This window comes from Siniperca chuatsi, linkage group LG19 (assembly GCF_020085105.1).
Source record: "Siniperca chuatsi isolate FFG_IHB_CAS linkage group LG19, ASM2008510v1, whole genome shotgun sequence".
Lineage (NCBI taxonomy): Eukaryota > Metazoa > Chordata > Actinopteri > Centrarchiformes > Sinipercidae > Siniperca > Siniperca chuatsi.
In genome coordinates, this window is record NC_058060.1 from 24,954,598 (window position 1) to 24,975,343 (window position 20,746).

Genomic DNA, 20,746 nt, shown 5'->3' on the forward strand with positions numbered 1-20,746 from the left:
GCTCACAGTTTGCCAAGTCTGTTTTAAAACAACAGTCAGTGCCCATATGTACACTGAGACAGGTTTTGTCTGCTGTTCGTACCGGCCATTAGAAAGATTATAAAGTAAGAGATGGGAGACTAAATGCACAGGCCTCGTTCGGAGCCGGACACGTCGAGTGTTTATCTTCCAGAGTCTGATGTTTGGTATTAAATTCCCTGCTTAGCTGCGGGGGCAGTGACAAAAAGAGGGGATTCTGCATTATAACTTTGCGAGATACCCGGTTGATTTGTCACTCGAGAGTGTTTAAGGCTCATATTAATAAAAGACATTTGTCCTCCATCGCTTACGTTAGAATCGCGTTAGAAATGATCTCTGTAATGTTTGTCGGAGTACAGACGCGGCAGAAGTACTGGTGCTAACAGGAGTTGTAGTTTTATTTAATGGACGCACCGAAGTGTATGATGGGATATGAAGTCACTCCTCCTTTTCTTTTCTCCTCCTCCGAGCCTCTGAGATCGTTTAAAGAGAGAAAAAGTTTTCCCACTTTCCTCCTGTTCACAAAGAAACACGCTTCGACCCTCCTCCGTTTTTCTTTCTTCTAATCCCTCCATCGCTTCACTGCTCCATCCCTCCCTGCAGGAGTCAACCTCTCCTCCTCCTCCCTCCATCCATCGTCCTCCAGCAGTTGTCTTTCTGCTCAACAAGCGACACATTCATCCTCTGCACAGCTCACATACTCCATAAATCCACACACACACACACACACAACAGCTGGCACACACACCGCCTGCATATCTGCTAACACAATTGGGAGTGTGTGCATGTGTGTAAATGTGTGTGTGGGTAAAGTAAGGCAAACACACACACACTCAGACACACGCAGCGTCCAGATATTTGCAGGCTGACAGATACTGGTGTGTGTCGGAGAGAAGAAGTGGGAGGGAAACACACACACACACACACACAGCTGGCCACATCCATAACACAGTGTGTCCTCTGCTTCAACAGGCTGCTGTTATCCTTCAGTCTATCAGAGAGTGTGTGTTCTCTGCAGAGATGCTTCAGTTCGACACCAACTGACTACAACTGCTGCTACTGAGTGTGTGTGTGTGTGTGTGTGTGTGTGTGTGTGTCTTTATCTACTGTAACTGTTGTGGAAGTATGCGACGAGCTATCCGTCACAAACACACAGAAAAGTAAAAATCAGACGTCTGAGTGGAAAATGTGAACTACGACGAGGTGCGGAGCCTTTGCTTTTCCTCCTGAGTAACTATAAAAAACATGACGTATTCGATATCTGCTGTGTAAATAAAGCTATGAGGTGAAAAACCGGGTTGATGAGTAATCACGGTCAGCCACACAATGATTTGCACATTTTAATAGACTAAGTGAATAATTTAGTAATCTATAATGACGTTCTGGGCCGACATCATGTGAAGGTGGAGACTCGGGTGGACGGGACCCGTTGGTGTTTGCTGCTTTCTGACTTACTTTACGGACTAAAGAATGAATCAGTAACGGCTGTAATCATCAGCTGCAGCCCGTCATCACCGAGAGGTCTGAGATCTGAACTCGTGTTTGAAAAAAAACAAAAAGTTCTGCTGGTTTGGAGGAAGACTTCCTGCACGCCGAGTTTGTAAAGATGGACGAGACGACGCAATAATCTGAGAACTTTACTTCATCGGTTAATAATTAAATGATTACGTTTGAACAGTGAGAGAAAAACCTCGTCCTGCTGCTGCTGCAGTTACAACAACAATAGAAGCTGGGTGCGACTCCTCCTGTCCTCCTCCTCCTCCTCCTGTCCCTCTCCTCCTCCTCCATCTCTCTCCGTACGCAGAGTAAACCCTCACAGCTCTTTCAACACCTGAAATACAGGATGACTCTGTGTGTGTGTGCTGAATAAGTCCAGAGCTCAAACTGGCTTTGGCGTGTATGAGCATGCAGCGAGGCCTCGGGGCCACACACACACACACACACACACACACACACACACACACACACACACACCAAACTGCCGAAGTGTGTTTTCACTTTAAATCAATGACATGATAACAATCTAACAAACATTAACGGTGTGTTTTTGTATCAATAAATAATGAGAGAATCGCTGTTCATCTCATCACACACACACACACACACACTTACATACAGAGAGAGGTGGAGGTGGAGGTGGAGGTGGAGACAGACAGACGGAGAGATTGATCGTGTGAGAGCTAACCGCGAAAGGAAGAGGAAGCTGAAGTGAAGAGGAAGGAAAGGAGCGAAAGAGGACGTTAAAGAATGGAGAGAGATAGAAAGGAGGAGGACGGAGGACGGAGAGAGACTCAGAAAGACGGGGTTGAAGGATGGAGAAAGAGAAGAAGAACAACTTTAATGTTTAAAACAAAAAGTAGAAAAATCGGTGCAGCAGAACCAGAGATATCCTCTCTTTCATTCCACACCTTCTTCTTCTTCTTCTTCTTCCTCCTCGTCAAAACCCGCCGCCTACATTACCCACAGTGCAACACGAGTGCCGACAGTTCACTGACAGATCGGGGTGTGTGATGCTAGCAGCGGCTAACGTAGCCCTCGCTTCTTTCCGACTCCACACCAAACAGATTTCATTTTCAAACTTCTTCAGCCCCGAGCGACGCCGACTCAAGTGACATCACTTGAGGACATCCGCAACTTTTTTCACACCTGGAAACACACCGAGGCGGAAGATCAGAGCAGTTCCTCTTCAACTCTTTGCGATATTCTACATTTTTCTGTATAAAATCTCATAAAAGGCGAACGAATCTGCTAACAAGTGCTGCGACAGAACAGCTCCGTTATTCTCCACAAACTGTTCAAACGTGTTTCTCAAGATTCCCGTCTTCAGCGGGAACCAACGGGCTCGGAGACAGGAAGTCGGGCGGTACCGACAGACGCGCCGACACGTCGTCGGTTTGGGATTTGCTGACGCCAAATGTAGAGAGAAGAGGGGCGCAGAGAAAAGACGGAGAGAAGGAGAGAGAGATGGCAGACAGAAAGAATGTTTTTTAAAAAAAGATGACAAACAGACAGAAAGAGAGAGAAACTCGCCCTCTTTTCACTATAATGGCCGTCTTTGTGTGTCGGAAGAATACAGCCTTCATGTGCGCACACACACACACACACACACTCAGTTGTAATTAGATGATGCAGTTCAGCTGAGGCCTCACCAAAGATGCTCCCTCTCTCCTTCATCTCCTCCTCTTCCTCCTCCTCTTCTCTCCTGCTGATGCTCTAGCCCTCCATTCCTCACCCTCCTCTTTTTCCTCCTCATCCTCATCTCCCGCTCTATCGTTCTACCTCCATTGTGTCGTCTCTCTCTCTCTCTCTGATACAGGCTAAAGTACAAGGCCACACGTTCGGCCAATCAGAGCCCTCGCTGCCTGCAACCCTCCCATCACCGGACAGCTGTGTGTGTGTGTGTGTGTGTGTTAGCAATTTAAACAGCTGTTGTTGCCCAGGAGACCAACTTTTTCCAGTTTCGACCAGTTCCTCTCCTTCCATCCCTTTCCCTCAGTGAACTTTTTATTTCTTTGACAGCTGAAGTTACTTAAACATTATTATTATTATTATTATTATTAGCTTATATGATGCGATGCAGTGTTATACTACTAATCTACCCACTTGTATACAAAGTATCTGAAATTGGCTCCACGATAAATCGATCACTTCACAAAAACAATTTAGTTATTGACTCAAACGTTTGTGGAACACGGCTTCAGCTGGCGGCTGTTTGCTTTCCGGTCTTTGATCGTCTCCGTGTTTCTGCTGAGTTTCTGGGACTCTGCTTTGCTGGAACGACCGTCGGCCCGAGCTCGAGGGTCTGAATCCCCTTCCAGGCCTCGCACGCCGACTGCGTTCAAACCGCGACGCTGCGACAAAATGGCGTCCGCTGGTACTTTTCACGTCTGACCAGGAAAGCTTTAGGCGTGCGTGTTTTACAGCATCTTTTACACACCGAGAGCAAAGGGCTGCACGAGATAAAGCAGTTAATGTGTTACTGAGCGCACACACACACACACACACACACAGGGGGATAAACTTTGACAAAGTCCAACTCTTAAGGCACCACTCGTCTCTTTTATCCTCCATCCCCAGGCCTGTCGGTGCTTATCTGTGCCGCAGAGATGCTGAAACAACACTGTCGTATCCTTCACTTCCTGTCTGGAGAGGAAGCAGGAAGCGGCGTGGGGCTCCGAGGGGACAGAGCATTCTTCTGTTTCAACCTCCCTCTCTCCCCCATCCCCCCCCCCAGAGGTGAAAAAATCAGCTGATTGCAGCCTTTTGAAGCTTCCTAAAGGTCGCATGAATAAACAGCTCCGATTGGATGCTTTGTAGGACGATGGCGAGGAAACTGAAAGCTCTGACACGGCCTTACTTGCTTTCTGAGGAAGGACAGACCAGCTGTACTGTAGTGGTCTTAAAGGGACTGTCCGTGTGTTTTTAGGAAAAGTGAAGAAAGACAAAAAACTACAGATGCAAACAACCTGTAGTTGGGATTTTGGAGGTGCAGCTCCGCTCTTCTCAGAACTACGTTACCCAGAACTCCCTGCTCTGGGTGCCTGTTTGAAGAGTGTTTCAGGTCTAATCTGTACTGACCGGACCCGCCACGTTAGAGTTACATAAGAGGCCAGAGTCCAGCTGAGCAGAGCCATCAAAGACCACCTCCTGAACACTGCACTGTGAGGAGGAGGAGGAGGAGGAAGAGTGGAATAAAGCCTCTAAAGGAGGAGGAGGAGAGGAGTAGAACAAGAGGATGAAGAGGAGGAGAAAGAGGCGAAGAAAAAAAGGAGGAGAACGACGAGGGGGTGAGGAAGATGAGGAAAGGAAAGAGGAGGAGGAGGAGGGCAGGAGAGAAAGCAAGAGGAGAAAAAGTTAATGGAGGGAGGAAGGAGAAGAGAAAAGAAAGGGAGGAGGAGGAGGATAAAGAGAAGGCGGGGAGATTAAGAGACAAAGACAGGAGTTAACTTGACTCCTTAGAGGGAGACAAAGAAGTTGAAAAAAAGGAGAGGGGAGGAGAGGACAGAGAGGAGGAGGAGGAGGAGGAGGAGGAAACTTCTGGACTCAATGTTGGTACTTGCAGCTAGATTTAAGGAGGAGGAGGAGGAATAAATACTGCTGAACTGAGCTCTGGTGATGAGAGGAAAGCAAACAAGGAAACGGGGAGAAGGAAAAGAGAGGCGAGGAGGAGGAGGAGGAGGAGGAGGAGGACAGAAACGGAGATACGGCGAAGAAACGTTAAGATGATAGACAGAAATAAGATGCGGAGTGATGTGAAACCGGCCTCGAACGACAGGAGAAACCGTGAAAGAAAAACCTGTCTCCATCCCGTCTGCGTGTGTGTTGTAGTGTGTGTGTGTGTGTGTGTGTGTGTGTGTGTGTGTGTTGTATTGTGTGTGTGTGTGTGTGTTGTATTGTGTGTGTGTGTGTGCAGGGCGTGGTGCTGAGGAGGACCAGGTTTCAGTTGAGTGAAAAGACTCAGAGCCTCTTTGTGTCTCTGCCTCCGGGGCAACACACACACACACACACACACACACACACCTTTGTGTGTTTATGCATAGGTGTGTGTGTCCCACCACAGCACTTTCCCATGGGAGGGTTTATTGTATTTTCGGCTGAAAGCTGAATGGAGTTTGGTGGGCACACCTATTACTGCAAACCCCCCAATACACACACCTGAGACCACACCCACACCTATAGACCCTTGACAAACACACACACACACACACACCTCTGAGCTCCATCCCCCCCAAACACACACACATCCCCCGTTTAAAAACGCACACACCAACAGTTACTGCAGTTTAGTTTTTAAATGAATCCCTTTAACAGCTGCAACGATTACTCGATCGACAGAAAGTCAATCTGCAACTATTTTGATAACAGAATCATCGTTTTAGTCATTTTTTAAAGCAAAAATGGAAAATATTTGTGAGTATTTGACGCATTTCTTTGTTGTACATGCGAGGAAACTAAATATCTTTGTATTTTGGACGAAACAAGACACCTGAAGACGTCACCTTTGGCTGTGGGAAACGCCAACAGGCATTTTTCACTCGTTTTTGACATTTTAGAGACAAAACGATTAATCGATCAAATAGTCTGCAGATTAATCAAAGATGCCTTGATTCCTTAAATTCTGTTTTACCGATGAGAAAAGAGAAAGCATAAGGGAGTGAGAAAGAAAGACAAAGAAAGAAAGAAAACCGAACGAAAAGGAAATAAAATAAAGACAGAGCAGTCGTTTGGTCGGCTGGCAGATGAATGGATGCAGACGAAGACGTAGCGGTGAAGAGACAACATGTCTGCAGACTGAGGACAGAGACTCTCTCAACCTCCACACAAACGCTGGGTTTTATACAAAATAAAAAACACTTCCTGTCTCCCGCCCGACTCACAAACACTTCCTACAGTGTGCAACGTAGGACAAATTTAGTGGACGTGCTGCTCGACGCAATTAGCCCATCGATTGCCAAAAATCTTAGATTATTCAAGCAAAAGTCCCAAATATTTGCTTCTTCCAGCTTCTGAAATGTGCTTTTTTTTGTTTTATATCATTGTAAAGTGAATATTTTTGGCTTTTTTGACTGTTGGGTCTGAATTCGTCAACTTGTGGTCGCCATTTTTCACCATTTTCTGACATTTTCTAGACCAAACAGTTGTTTTTTTATATAATTAACTGATGGATAATGGAACAGATAGTGTCGGGATGGAGAAATGTTTGAGGATAACAGATGTGTCCTGCTCCGTAGCTTCAGTAGGCTAGCTTTACTTCCATTTCGTTTTTTGACAAAAGCTGCAGTTTATTTCTGAGTCAAATGTAAATTTAAAATGTAAAAAATCTGTAATGTAAAATAGTAAAATGTCTAAATAAAAAGGTCTTAAAAGCGTATTCCAGTTATTTAGCATCATACTTACAAAGTAGACGTACGAGACGTAGTATGGCATTATGGGTAAAAGTCCAAAAACACTGCACACTACATTTCCCATGATGCAACTCAACAGGATCCTTTCATCCCGCCCCTCCCCTCCTGGTAAACAGCCACGTCTTTGAAACTCCACACCTGCGTGTACGTTTGTGTCTCCGAAGCTCAACCTGAGATAACCCCGATGACATCACCGTGACATCACCAGGGTTATTTTCTCCTCCGGAGGTTTTTACCGGCTAACCAATGACGAATTAACTGATCTGTATGTGGAAAATTGGTGGAACGACCCTTTAAATGTGAGATACCTTTACTGTATAAATATTTATATCGATCGCCATGTTCTTATTCTCATGTTGTGCATTTATCGGGTTTATTAATGACGTCAAGCACTCGTCTGAGAAGCTCGACGTACGACGGGCTGTGACACGCATTAATATTAATGATCTGCCCCCCGAGACTGAGGCTGTTCGCAGCACGTTTGTCAATAAAGGTTCAACAGGAGGGTGCGTGTGATAACGTTGTGTGTGGATTGGTAAGAAGGAAGGAGACAGGAAGTTTCACAGCATCTCGTCTCCGATGACAAAACAGACGAGGGTGTGTGTGTGTCATCATGATGATGCTGTCGTGTGTGTGTGTGTGTGTGTGTGTGACCAGACGCACACACACACCCTGTCATCTAAAAACTGCATCTTTACATGCAACAGAAGTGTGTGTGTGTGTGACGTGTGTGTGTGTGTGTTTGTGTGTGTGCAAGTGTAATCCCTTAAATCCAACAGTGGTGTACCAACCTTGTGTGTGTCATCACTAACGCTCAATACAATGAGAATGATAATTAGTCAACAACATGTCTGGGAGACACACACACACACACACACACACACACACACACACACACACACACACACACTGTGACTTCAAAATAAAAGCATCTAAATGTTCTCAAAATAAAAGACCGTCTTTCCTCGTCATTGTTACCAAATTTCTTACGATTTTTAGAAGCAAAAAGCTTAATAATTAAACAGCAGCAGCAGTATTAATAATAATAGTATTAAAAGTTGAGTACAACAGGTCAAAGGTCAGCCTGACGGTGTCACCGTTATCCTGTCACTATGACGCAAAAGAAGAAGAGAGGGCTGATGGGAAACAGAAAGCAAAATAAAGAGCGGAGAGAGAGAAGGATAAAGAGAGCGTGATGAGGAGGAGGGAGCCGACAGAGCGAAGGAGAGGACGGCGTTCTTCTTGAAATAAGATCAGCAGTTTCAAGTTAACGCCGTCCTGCGCAGAAAGCGGGACACAAAAGGCGACACTACAGAGTTACTGCGACTGAACGACTCTCCCGAGGTCACGGGAGCAATAATGTAACGTGTGAGCGCTTCACGCCGCAGAAACGGCATCACGTTATTAACTATTATCTCTGCTGTTCAGGGCCGAGCACCAACACTGTTTCCATTCTCACCAAAATATCAAACTGTCAAGTACTGAAAGCTTTAGAATATTTAATAATAATAATAATAATAATAATAATAATAATATGAAAGTTTATTTATTCTTTGATCAGATCGTTCCTGATTTAGTTTAATATAATAATTATTCAGATTAATTTAATTTATAATAAGTGATGAAATCTTTTTTTGTTTGTGAATCACTTTAGTTTCATGTGGACTTAGTCTCAAGGAGAGGAGACAAGGAGAGGAGAGGAGACAAGGAGAGGACACAAGGAGAGGAGACAAGGAGAGGACAGGAGAGGAGACAAGGAGAGGAGACAAGGAGAGGACAGGAGACAAGAGGAAACAAGGAGAGGACACAAGGAGAGGAGACAAGGAGAGGACAGGAGACAAGGAGAGGACAGGAGACAAGGAGAGGACAGGAGACAAGGAGAGGAGACAAGGAGAGGACAGGAGAGAGGAGAGGAGACAAGGAGAGGACAGGAGACAAGGAGAGGAGACAAGGAGAGGACAGGAGACAAGAGGAAACAAAGAGGAGACAAGGAGAGGAGACAAGGAGAGGAGAAGTAACATCACTCCTCTAAACTCATCTCCTTCCATCCCCCTCCACTCCTCCTCAAACCAGTCCATCCTGTAATCCTTCTCCCCTCCCCCATCACACACACACACACACACACACACGGATGCTCAGGTAAACTTGGACGTGAGCTCGTATGTGTGTGTGGAAGAAGAAGAAGAAGAAGAAGAAGTAGGAAAAGACCATAAAAGTCTGGGGGCATGTTGCCGCTGCGGTTGCCATGGTAACAAGGTGTGTCCTGAGTTTGCAGAACAAACAATGGTACCTGTTCGGAGGTGGGAGGGGTAGTGTGTGTGTGTGTGTGTTAAATTTCATGCATGCATTTCTGTCTACTTGCATGTGTTATATGTGCGAGTGTGTGTGTGTGTGCTCTCATTACCGTGTTAATCTGTGTTCATGGCTGCTCTGATCACCCGTCACCTCTGTGTGTGTGTGTGTGTGTGTGTGTGTGTGTGTGTCAGATTACAGCCTTGCTAACAGTCAGATTAATGGGGATTATGCAGGCTGGGTCTGTTCATTCACATGCTGCTGCTCCGTCAGGCTACTTAACCACTGAACTACCGCATCAAATTAGCTATTCAACGACGGAAACCGCATTTTCACACAATTCAAATTACTCTAAGCAACCAAATACTTAAAAAATGTTCCAACAAATCACACAAAACCTACATAAAATACATAAAATTGGTGTTTTTATATCCATAATCTGCTTGATGGATGTGCAGGTTTTTAAAGGAACCGGAAGATGCTACTTAACATAGATGCTAACAAAGATGCTAACATGTCAGATAATCCGGTAAACTAATCCAACTCCAATAATCCCCCAAAAAGTATTTACATGACATCCCAACTGTCTAATTTATGTTCAGTAACTCGAAAAAGTGTCTAAAACTTTAATGTTCAAACATACTTCAGATTAGCATGTTAGCCTCAAAGCTAACCTAATCGGTCTGAGTCCAGCTGTTCTCCTCTGCTCGTCTCAAAATGGCTGCCGGGTTGCAGCGGGGTTCAGCATCATCCGTCTCTAACCCCGGGATGCTAAAAAGCTATTAAAGCCAGCCAATCAGGCGGCTCCCTCCTCCCTGACATCACAAGCCTCTTTAACCAGAACAGAGGTAGCTGCACTGTTTACACCTGTCAGCCTGATCTGGAAACTGTTAATAACTGGTTGATCATTAACATTTTTTTTAACACTAACTGGACGTTTTTCCTTAATAAAAGCGTTTTTAACAGCTGATTTTTTGCCTACAAAAAGACAATTAAATTAAAAAGGGGTACTACAGAGATTTAGTATTGCACTTCCATAAAGCTGTTGCACTAAAAGTCCCGTACGGGTCAAACTCCAAGAACTCTGGATACTACACTTCCCACAATGCACCTGGGCCTTTTGTTAGACTCGCCCCCTGCATGGTAAGCACCCACGTTCTTCGAACTCCATGAGTCCAGTTTGTAACACACACACACACACACACTTTCTGTTATAAATGTCTCCAAGAGACCAAGCTGAGATACCCCTGATGACATCACGATGACATCATCAGGGTTACTTTCTTAGACCTGACGAAGCTCCTCCGGAGACTCAGGAAGCATTAAAACAGCTGTATTCACAGGCTGTGTTCGATGTGTGGACTGGCCCTTTAAAAACACCGACACTGCACGTGGCCGCAGTGTCACTGGTTCGATTCCCGGGACCATCTGTACCGGCAACAACACAGCAAAAACAGACAAAAAGTGGAAAAAAAAAAAAAAAAGTTTTCTGAATTCTAAATTCAGAAAAACAAAACGTTGCCTTCGCTGTAGCGTGCGGCGCTCAGACTCGTGCCGGTCACTATTCAACAAGCGGCCGGACAAAACGAACCATTATTTATTAATCTGTAGAACATTATCTGAATTAATTGCAGGGCTGTTGTTAATCGTTAATCGTGAGAAATATCACAATCACCCCGAGCCCAAGTTCACATATTCAGTTTGTTTCGTCTCAACAGTCTGAAACCCAAATCCAGTTTATCATCATGGAATAACGGATTTCGGCTGAAGGTATACAAATAATCAATCGATTATCAAAACTGGTGCTAATTAATTTTCTGCTGATCGACTGATGGACTAATCGTTTCAGCGCTACCAAAAGAGAAAATAATCAAAAGGCGTCTAGATATGATCAGAAATGAGACGCGCAGACCTGACATGTTTAAAAACAACAAAAACAAGGAAACGGACTTTTTTTTAACCACCAACACACACGCACACACACACACACACACACACACACACACACACACACACACGCACACACACTGAAGTGACCGGGGTTGTGATTGCGGTTAAAATTCAATCTACCTTTGACTTAACTGCCATAAAGCACACTGTTATTTGCATGCCCCCCCCCCGGCAGCAGGGCAGCAGCCAGCGGACAAATCTGTTTAGTCAGCAAGAAAGGCGAGCGGGGGAGGAGGGCGAGCGAGCAAGAGGCCGAGTCGGAGACTTTGTTGCACTCGCAGCCTCCATCACGCTTAACGAGGGCGGGGCGTACCACTCTGCTGTCGCTGGAGGGGAGCAGGAAGGTTCCACACAGAGTGTGTGGGGTCTGACACAAGGACCTGCTGATCCACAACACCTGAGACCAAACTGCTTCCAACACCTGACGAACAACAAAACACACTCTACTGCACCAACAGAAATAAAGCCAGTGACTAACTCTTTGTGGCTTTAAACAGATTAAAATGTATGTGATGAGTGAAGGTAACGGTCACATCTGGGATTGAAGAAAAACTTTAATCCAGATCAAACTTTTATTTTCTAACAACTTTTTCTGCAAAACAAAGAAGCTTTTGAAGTTCAGGATAGATTTTTTTGTCCCCCCCCCACACTACTGATTTCTGTCTTCCACAACAACAGTTTTTGTATTATTACAGAAGGAACTTTTTAACATTAAATTAATTTTTTAAATGGCAAACTTTACAGGACCATGTGATACAGTCAAAAGCTCCAGAACAAGCAAGTAAGTGGACCTTCTTTAACGACTCTTTTTAAAAACTTTTGGACTAACTTATTTCTGAAAATTTTTCCACGACATTTTTTTAAACTAACCAAACGTCTTTATTAAGTAGCTTCTGACGACGAAGACCATGTAATACGGTCAAAAGCTCCTGAACAAGCGAGAAAGTTAACCTTGAGTGGAGACTTTCTTGTCAACAACTTTTTTTTTTTTTTAAACGTTTTGACTGATTGCCGATTCTGAACTTTTCCGAAAGTACTTACTAATTTTCTAAAATTTGGTTTTTAACAAGCTTCGTCTTCTGAAGAAGGCCGTGTGATACAGTTGAAAGCTCCACAACAAGCGATCAGGCGGGCCTTACTCACTCAGCATTTCTCCTGACTTATGTTTGTGCAGCAGCAGTTTGCAGAGCTCAGACTTTAAAAACATGAGGTGAAAGTGTTTTGTCGAGTAAAACACCGCGTCAGGAAACAGGACAACTACACAAATAAAGTTTAGCAAACTTTTTGTGACTTCTGATGCGTTTGTTTGCGCTTTATTTTGATAAAACTGCAGGAAGTCGTAGCTGCACGCGGACTCTGCAGCTTTATGGGTTAGCGTGCGTGTAATCAGGGTGGAGATGCGACAAAAAGATTACAAAAACCGGAGCCGCTTCGTCCGTTTTTCCTGCTTCAAGTCAACTCCTCAAAGCCGCCGCATCAAACTGCGATGGTGTGTTGGAGCTGATGGACGGACGAGCAACGCGATGGAGGAGGGGTGGAGCACTGAAGGAGTCATTTGTAGGCCAGACCTGTTGTATTGGATGCCAGTAGCTCTAAGTGTGTGTGTGTGTGTGTGTGTGTGTGTGTGGGTGTGGTGAGACTGTCTTGCTGATAAGCAGCTTGTGGAGCTAACTACCACTGCATGGGTGTGTGTGTGTGTGTGTGTGTGTGTGTGTGTGTGTGTGTGTGTGTGTGTGTGTGTGATGGCTGACACACACACACACACACACACACACACTCTCTCAGGGCCACCTTCACCCTGTTCGCAGCCTGCAGCAAATAAAGCCGTATTTACTGCGAGTCCAAAGTCCAGAGTGGCTCGGCTGTGAAAGAATGTCACAACGGATGGAGGGAGGAGGAGGAGGAGGAGGAGGGGAGGGGGAGGAAGAGGAGGAGGGGAGGGGAGGGGGCACAGAGGGCATCTCGGACGGGGAGGAGCTGAGGAGATAAAAGGCGGGAGGAGGAGGACGAGGAGGATGCTACCAGAAGCTTATCTCGGAGTTCGTTTATGATTTTGTGTGTTTAACACAAACCTGCTGCTGGTCGGATTTAAAGGAACAGTGCCACATTTTGGGGGAACATGGAGTTAGATGAGACGACGAGCTAGCAGCCGCTAGCTTAGCTTAGCTTAGCTTAGCGCAGAGGGTTTTCTGACTGCGAGGCGCAGCAATTTGCATCAAATACCACACTCTCTGCTCAGAATCCAGTCAAATGTGAACACACGGACATGATAGATATATATATAGTTTTAGATTCAGTGTGACTTACACTTCCATCACATCTGATGTCCGCGAGTAAACATCCAGAAAAACAAAGCTCCTCATAACCGCAGAACTAGTTTTGAGAGAAACAAACTTCCCTCCGAAATATGACATCATATCCGTTATAAAATATTCACGCAAACGCTTATCGTTAGTTGTCAGCCAGCAGTAAATATGCTAGCAGATTAGCTCGCTAGCGATAGCGCTAGCTCGGGTACTCCTGCCGGTCGAGTGACCCTTGCCTCGCAGGTCTGCTGAGAGTCTCCCCTCCGCCCCAAATGTGACAAACCCCACCTCCCAGCACCTCTAAAGATCACTGTTTAGCACTTTATATATCCTGTTTGTTTCATCTGTCCAAGAGCCAGGCTAGCTGTTTCCCCCCGTTTCCAGTCTTTATGCTAAGCTAACCTTGCTGGCTGTAGCTTCGTATTATCGATCCTCTCATCTAACTCTCTGCCAGAAAGCGTATTTTCCCTGAATGTCTGCTAAGAGAGAAGGAGGAAGAGTAGAAAGGAGAGGAGGAGGGTTAACAGGAAGTGAAGCAGCCTCTCATCAGGAGAGCGGAGGAGGAGATGGAGGAAGTGGAGAAACAATAGCTTCTCTCTCTCTCTCTCTCTCGCCCTGTGTGTCGCTGGTCCATGTGAAGCCTTTATTATCACAGAGACAGAGTTACGTAAGTGTCAGAGATGTTGTTCATCCTCTGCTGCTGAGCTTCCAGGAAAATTTCAACAACTCAGAAAAAAACAACAACACCACCACGGTCGATATTTGTGGAGGAAAAAGCCAGTCAGCGTGAAGAGGGAAGAGCTTCATCCTGGTGCTAAAAGATGCTGAACACCAGAGGAAAAAAGTTTCAGGGTAGAAAAACGTCGAGTCATCTGTGTAAAACGTGCGTCTTTTATAAAGAAATATAACTTGTTTGTAGTAAACGTCCCAAAAATGAGCTTCTGACATGATATTCGGACTTTCTGTAACAAACACACAAACAGACGGGATCAAAACTGAACATTTCAACACAGAAGTGCGGCGAGCTTATCGGCTCCAAACAAGCAGAGTTGTGTAAATGTACGTCTGTAACAAACTCATCGGGTCAAGGCCGGGGAAGAGCTACAACTGAAACACAGTAAAGTGTCTACTGAGCCTGGCTGTTAAGCCCTAAATCACACAGAGATTATATTCAACGTCTCTACAGTTCACCATTTTCAGGCCATAAAACGACAAATATTAACAATTTCCTCTCACATTTAACTCTCAGGAGCATCGTGAGACACTAGAACTATTCACTGAAACTTTAAATTCAGCGGGAGCGACACTTTTCTGCCTTCAATACAAGACTTCCTTTAGAAAATGACTGTTTTTAAAAACTACAAAAATACACATAATGTGCAGATTAGCTTCAGTTTGTCTCCATCATAACAGACCAGGGCTGCAACTAAAGATTATTTTTTATTATTGATTCACTATTTTCTCAGTTAAGTGACTAATAGTTTGAGCTATGATATTAACTATTAAAAGCCTGATGTCAACAAACAAACAGTCTTCTTCATGCGAACCAGCTGATGTGAACACAGAAGAGTGCAATGTTTACTCGCTCTAACTATAGCGTATCCACTGCTATATAAAGACGGTGGTCTGAGTGTGTGTGTGTGTGTGTGTGTGTGTGTGTGTGTGTGTGTGTGTGCCAGTTTAACTGAGCTGCCTCTCGTCTAAATTTAAACCCAGCAAGCAGACCGCAAGGCAGCCCCGGTGGGCTCGGAGAGAGTGCGTTTGTGGCAGAAACGCGCTGACATGGGAGGAGGCCATCGCCAAACTGTGTGTTTGTGTGTGTCCTACTTTAGCGCTATTCATCCCACGTCTCAGATTACACTCGTCCTCCTCTGTCTCTCTCCGCGAGGACTCGGCGTCCAGCTTTGGAGCTCTCACAGTGGGATCGATCGGTTTATTGGTTATCGGACGTTACTGCTCGTCAGAAGTCACACCGAGCTGTTAGTTCACTAGGAAGCGGAGATTTATTGGGATCGGCCGTAAACAAACGCCAACAGGTCCCAATACATCGCGCGGCCGCGGGGTGTCGTATGAATCAGACGGGTTAGCGTGGCAGCGTGGGAAGCTGCTAACATGCTCGCCACGACAATGCTAATATGCTGACGCTAAGCACGTACCATGTTCACCTTCTTAGTCTAGCGTGTGTTAGCATGATGACATTTGCTAATGTCATTAGTTTTAAACCAAAGCGTCGGACGCATTAACGGTTTCACCTCGCGGTGGCGCTAGACGGAAAGTCAGAGGATCGCCAAAAGGTGTTGCAGCTCATCCCGAGGGGAACGATGAACCGCATTTCATCCCGATCCATAGAGATGTTTCAGTCTCGCAGCTAGCGTGCCGACGTTTGTCAGTGTTTTGACGTTTCATCGACTAAAATCGGCAGATTAATCGATAATGAAGACGATCATTAGCCGCAGCTTCAGGTGTTCTGAGCACCAGTTTCCGAAAAAGAACAGGAACAATATCCGAAACGGAGGAGAAAATACCGGAAAGCACGTTTCATCCGCACAGCTGGAGCAAGCAAACGCCTCAGTTTTGGATGCGTTGCCTCCATCTTTGTTCTTATTTATAGTTCTTTTGTTAATGAGACAAAAAACAAGAACAGAAACTGAATTTCCTTAAAGTTCATGTGCAGAAAATAAATAAACCCCGAAGCCTCTTCGCCTGTTGCAGCGAGTTCCTCTGACCTGAACTAATTTATCACAAGCTGCACGCGTCGAGCCCGGTCCTCCGACCTCTGCGCCGTGTGCCATTAAAAAAGAAATGTTCCTTTCAAAAGAGCAACGCCCGCTCCGACACGACGGCTCCTGCGCTGAGCGCTACATCACATCCAGGAGCTCTAATGACTCACCCACACACCTTCAGCCACAGCGAGCATCCAACGCACTGACTCACTGAAGTCTGCACACTGTTTCCTGTAAACTCACCAATTTAAAAATAAAAGACTCCCCATCTCAGTGATCACCGCTAAACTGGAACTGAGCCTGCAGAGACTAAACTAAAGTCATTTCAGTAAGAGGTGTAGTCGGCCTCAGATGTCTAATTAGGCAAGATACACGCCGACTGTAGTTTGAGGCTGTTTTCCAGCTGTTTCTCATGCTCCTCAGGCAATTTAACAACACAAAAGTCTTAAAAGGTTAAAAATGGGTATCTGGATTTGAGCTTAGACATTTGACAACAAAAAAAGGCTCATTTATGAATCAAATTTAACAGAGCGAGTCGCGGTTTGGAGCAAACCCCAGCCGACTCCGCGGCCGCACCGCTCTGCGATGAGATGTCGGTTCGATAAACTTCGGACTGCTATCCTTTCTTCCTCCCTCGCTTTATCAATGTCATCAATATTGTGACCTCAGGAAGAGTTTCGCTCTAAAGCAGAGAACAAAAAAACGGCCGAATTCACACATCGAACCGTCCTCGCGCTGTTCCTCCGGCCATTTGGTCCAGCGGGAGGTGTAACAGTTCGACTCCCACCCCTCCCCCACCCTCCTCCCTCCTCCTCCTCCACACCTCTCCGTCTGCATCCACACAGTCACAGACGTTTTCCGCCCACTCGAGTGTCTCCACCCGATGACTGCATCAGTACGCCCGGCATGACAAAGGCTTTCAACGTTCCTTTGCTCCTCCATCCGCCTGAGAACTTTTAGTTTCTTTACTTTTGTCACACGAGTGTGTTTCATGGCTGCAACTAACAATTATTTCCATTATCGACTCAAACGCAGCTTGTCTTCTTGACTGACTGATTGATTTATTGATTGATTGATTGATTAGCCATTTAATGAAATGCCAAGATGACGTCTTCAGCTGTCTGCTGTGGTCCGACCAACAGTCCAAATCCCAAAGATCCTCAGTTTACCGTCACATCAGACAAAGAAAAGCAGCAAATCTCCACAACGGAGGATTAATGAAGTCACGTTTTAAGCACGACGCAAGTTATTAATGTCAAAATGGCTGCTTTGGGTCGGGCGATTGATTTCCTGCCGACAGACAATACTTTTTCTGAAAAAGGAACAAAACGTCTACACCTTCAGTACTTGAGACTATGAGGTCGTCCCACCGATTGTACGCTGGACGTCAACGAATATTCTAAGTTCGATTATATGAATAGAAAAATCTGCCGTTTGATTGTGAAAGTTAATATTCGCACTGAATGCGCCGCATGACGGACAGGAGTCACACAGCGTCGCTTTCGTCGATCGATAACGAAATGTCGGTCAAGCTGAAACGAGCGAATAGTTTAAACAGCCGCCGTAATGACGGCAGAGAGCTCACGACCCGGCCGCAGAGTCCCGTTCGGAAACACCGTCAGCGGCGGCCCACCTGACGGGACGAGAGCCGGAGGTTACTGTAGTTACTTCAACTCGGATTCGTTTTTATGAATCGGCGGAGCCGTACGGACTAAAGGACTATAAACAAACACACATTCGGACTTTATGGCCGCTTCAAAAAGGTACGAAGGCAACACGTTGTTTTCGTCTCTCTCGTTCACCACGACGGTAACATCCGAATGAATCATAAACGAATAATCGAACGCCAATTTTGAGAGCGCTGCTGGACGTACGAAGAACAGCGGACTCATCTAACAAACGCGTTTGTGTTTGACACGTTCGACTCAAAGGGACGCCTCTTATTCGAACTACACAGAGTTGGTTTGTGTTTCTGGAGTCAACATTCACCCCGTCTCCTCCTCCTCCTCCTCCTCCTCCTCCTCCTCCTCCTGTCGGTCGGGGGAAGGAACATAATCTTATCTAAAAAAGGCGTGGCTATAAATAGAGGCCGGGTTCAGAGAGAGAGGTAGTCACATCGAGCCCTCTGCGGAGCCGGTGGCGTCGGCAGGCCGTCGGTGCAGACGCGTAGCTCTGTGTTGCATCTGCTCATCCAGAGTGGACTCTGATTGGCTCTGACGGGCACACGAGACCACGACAAGAAAGCGAGAAGCACAAGAGCGACGAGCTGCTTTCTGCCGACAACAGTAAACATCCACATGTACCTTTGGTGCTCTCACCACCACCACCACCACCATCATCTACTCTGCACGTTTCCTGGTGTGAACATTCACACGACTGCAGCATCAATGACATTTAAGTAGGTGGAAGTCACATGATGCTAAGGAGACCGAGAAGAAAAGGCTTGTTAGCATCCTGAGAGCTCACATCAAAGAAAATGAAACTCTTCTTTCTGATGAATGGGTTTCTTCTTTCTCAGTGAGCAGAGAAACTCCACTGCTGGCTGTCGGACGTGGATCTCTGCTGCTCTTCGTCGCCTCATTTCATTGTAAACTGAATAAATCTGGTTTTTGGACCGTTGCTCGGACAAAACATGCATTTCTTCACTATTTTCTGACACAGTGAATCTAGAAAATAATCTGCAGATTAACCCGACGATTAAAATACTTGTTAATTGCGGCCCTTTCTTTGGGTTCAGGACTGTTGGTCAAACAAAGAAAAGCTGCATGTGTCAACTCGGGCTTTTGGGGACTGTAACGGTGTTTTTCACCACTTTCTCACAGTTTGTAACTGAACGATTTCCTTTCTAATCAGCAGATGAATGAGAACAGCCGTTAGCTGGCGGGCGGACGAGGCTCGTTGGCATCCTGAGATTTAACACAGGAGGAATAAAGATCGGGCCAGAAAGGGAAGAGGAGGTTTTCCCGATCCGTGGTTCTCTCGCTCATTAATTAATTAATTAATTAATTTAACCAGTTGAGTCCCACTGAGGTTGCACGAGGGACCCGATCAAGGCGGCAGCATAAAAAGCTGGAGACAAAACTAAACTCAGACAAACAGATAAAAGAATAAATAAAAAAAACAACCCCAGATAATAATAAAATAATCTCCAGCAGAGGTAATAAAAACTTAAAAACACGCGCAGACGGACGCCGTGCGGCCATCTTCCACTTTAAATTTAACTTCAAACTTCTTCCAGCAGGACAGAAAGAAAGAAGAGAAGGTCGTCAGGTCCGTTTGAAGTCGTCTGTTAACTACTCGACTATTAGGAGTCGTCATGTGACTGAAACAGAGGGATCAATAGAGAGTCGTGTGAGTGTGTGTGTGTGTGTGGTGTGTGTGTGTGTGTGTTAAATGGAGGTTAATGTGGAGACAACAACAGTCTCAGAGGGAGCTTTTAATTAGCTGCTTCACTTCAGTCCCTGTGGACACAAACGTCCCACTGAAACTCCCCATTAATACTGTTCACACACACACACACACACACACACAGAGACACACAGAGACACACACACACACACTGTAATTATCACAGACATTAGTGTTGCTGGTATTAATTACACAAATACCAGTAGTAACGATGGCTGTGACGCTCAGATGGCGTGCTCTCTTCTGTCGCATTGGTCTTATTTTATGGAAAAGACATTCAACTGAACTTTGTAAACAATAAACAACAACAATAAACAACAACAACAATAAACAACAACAACAATAAACAGCAGTAAATAGTTATTTCAACAAAATGGTCAAAAACGTGTTAAATAGCTGCCAGTATTTCCTCCTAAGTTTTTTATGTATTATATATTTGATATTATATAGGCTATATTTTGTTTTCTTACATCATTTTATGCTTAACAATTACATCGAAATTAAAGTAAATACATAATAATCTAAAAATTATCAAAAATAATAATTTTTAGGCCAATAAAATAATTTAAAATTTTAAAAAAAGTTGCTTAATTTTAATTTTAGACCCTTATTCCCATTTAGTGTAAAAATAAAAGTACACAAGTGCAAAGGGACAGAGGTGATTTACGTCCAATCAGTCGTCAGAGCTACAGAACGCAGCACTCGAATAAACAGAGACAAGGGAAGCGTTAAAGCGCATTAAACTGCGAGCCGAACGAATCGGACGACGCGAATCTGCGACGGCCCGACGGTGGAAAACAACGGAGACAAAGTCACAGTCCTCCTCCGGCTTTTATCACCTGCACGGACGGAAAAACAAGCATCCCTCCCTCCCGTCATGCTACATCATGCCTTTACATGACTGTAACTCCAGGCTGTGTGTGTGTGTGTGTGTGTGTGTGTGTGTGTGTGTGTGTGTGTGACGCTTCAGTTCCCACAAAAAAAAAAAAAAGCACTCACAATGGAGGATGCCCCATCGCACAAGACACTCTTTGTGTGCAAGTACCTCTGTGTGTGTGTGTGTGTGTGTGTGAGAGCAGGACACATCATCGGCTGCATCATCAGCCGTCAGCATTTTAAAATGTCCACCACCACAGAAGAAGAA

General features: G+C 45.2%; 2 protein-coding genes across 11 annotated transcripts in view; both read right to left on the minus strand.

The window, feature by feature from the left end:
* The window catches only part of LOC122866462 (protein NLRC3-like), an 876,731-nt gene that overhangs the window by 105,312 nt on the left and 750,673 nt on the right, over positions 1-20,746 (minus strand). The gene's annotated exons all lie outside the window — the stretch shown is intronic.
* Positions 1-20,746, minus strand: part of rreb1a (ras responsive element binding protein 1a) — a 79,707-nt gene that overhangs the window by 53,730 nt on the left and 5,231 nt on the right. Inside the window, exon 1 of one of the 6 annotated variants that reach the window (XM_044176124.1) lies at positions 433-1,712. The exons of 4 other annotated variants lie outside the window; for them this stretch is intronic. In XM_044176124.1, the coding sequence (XP_044032059.1) occupies positions 433-695 (263 nt within the window). In that variant the 5' untranslated portion in view covers positions 696-1,712. Of the gene's footprint in view, positions 1-432; positions 1,713-20,746 lie in introns of those variants that run through there. One more of the 6 variants, XM_044176123.1, reaches the window with a different exon arrangement.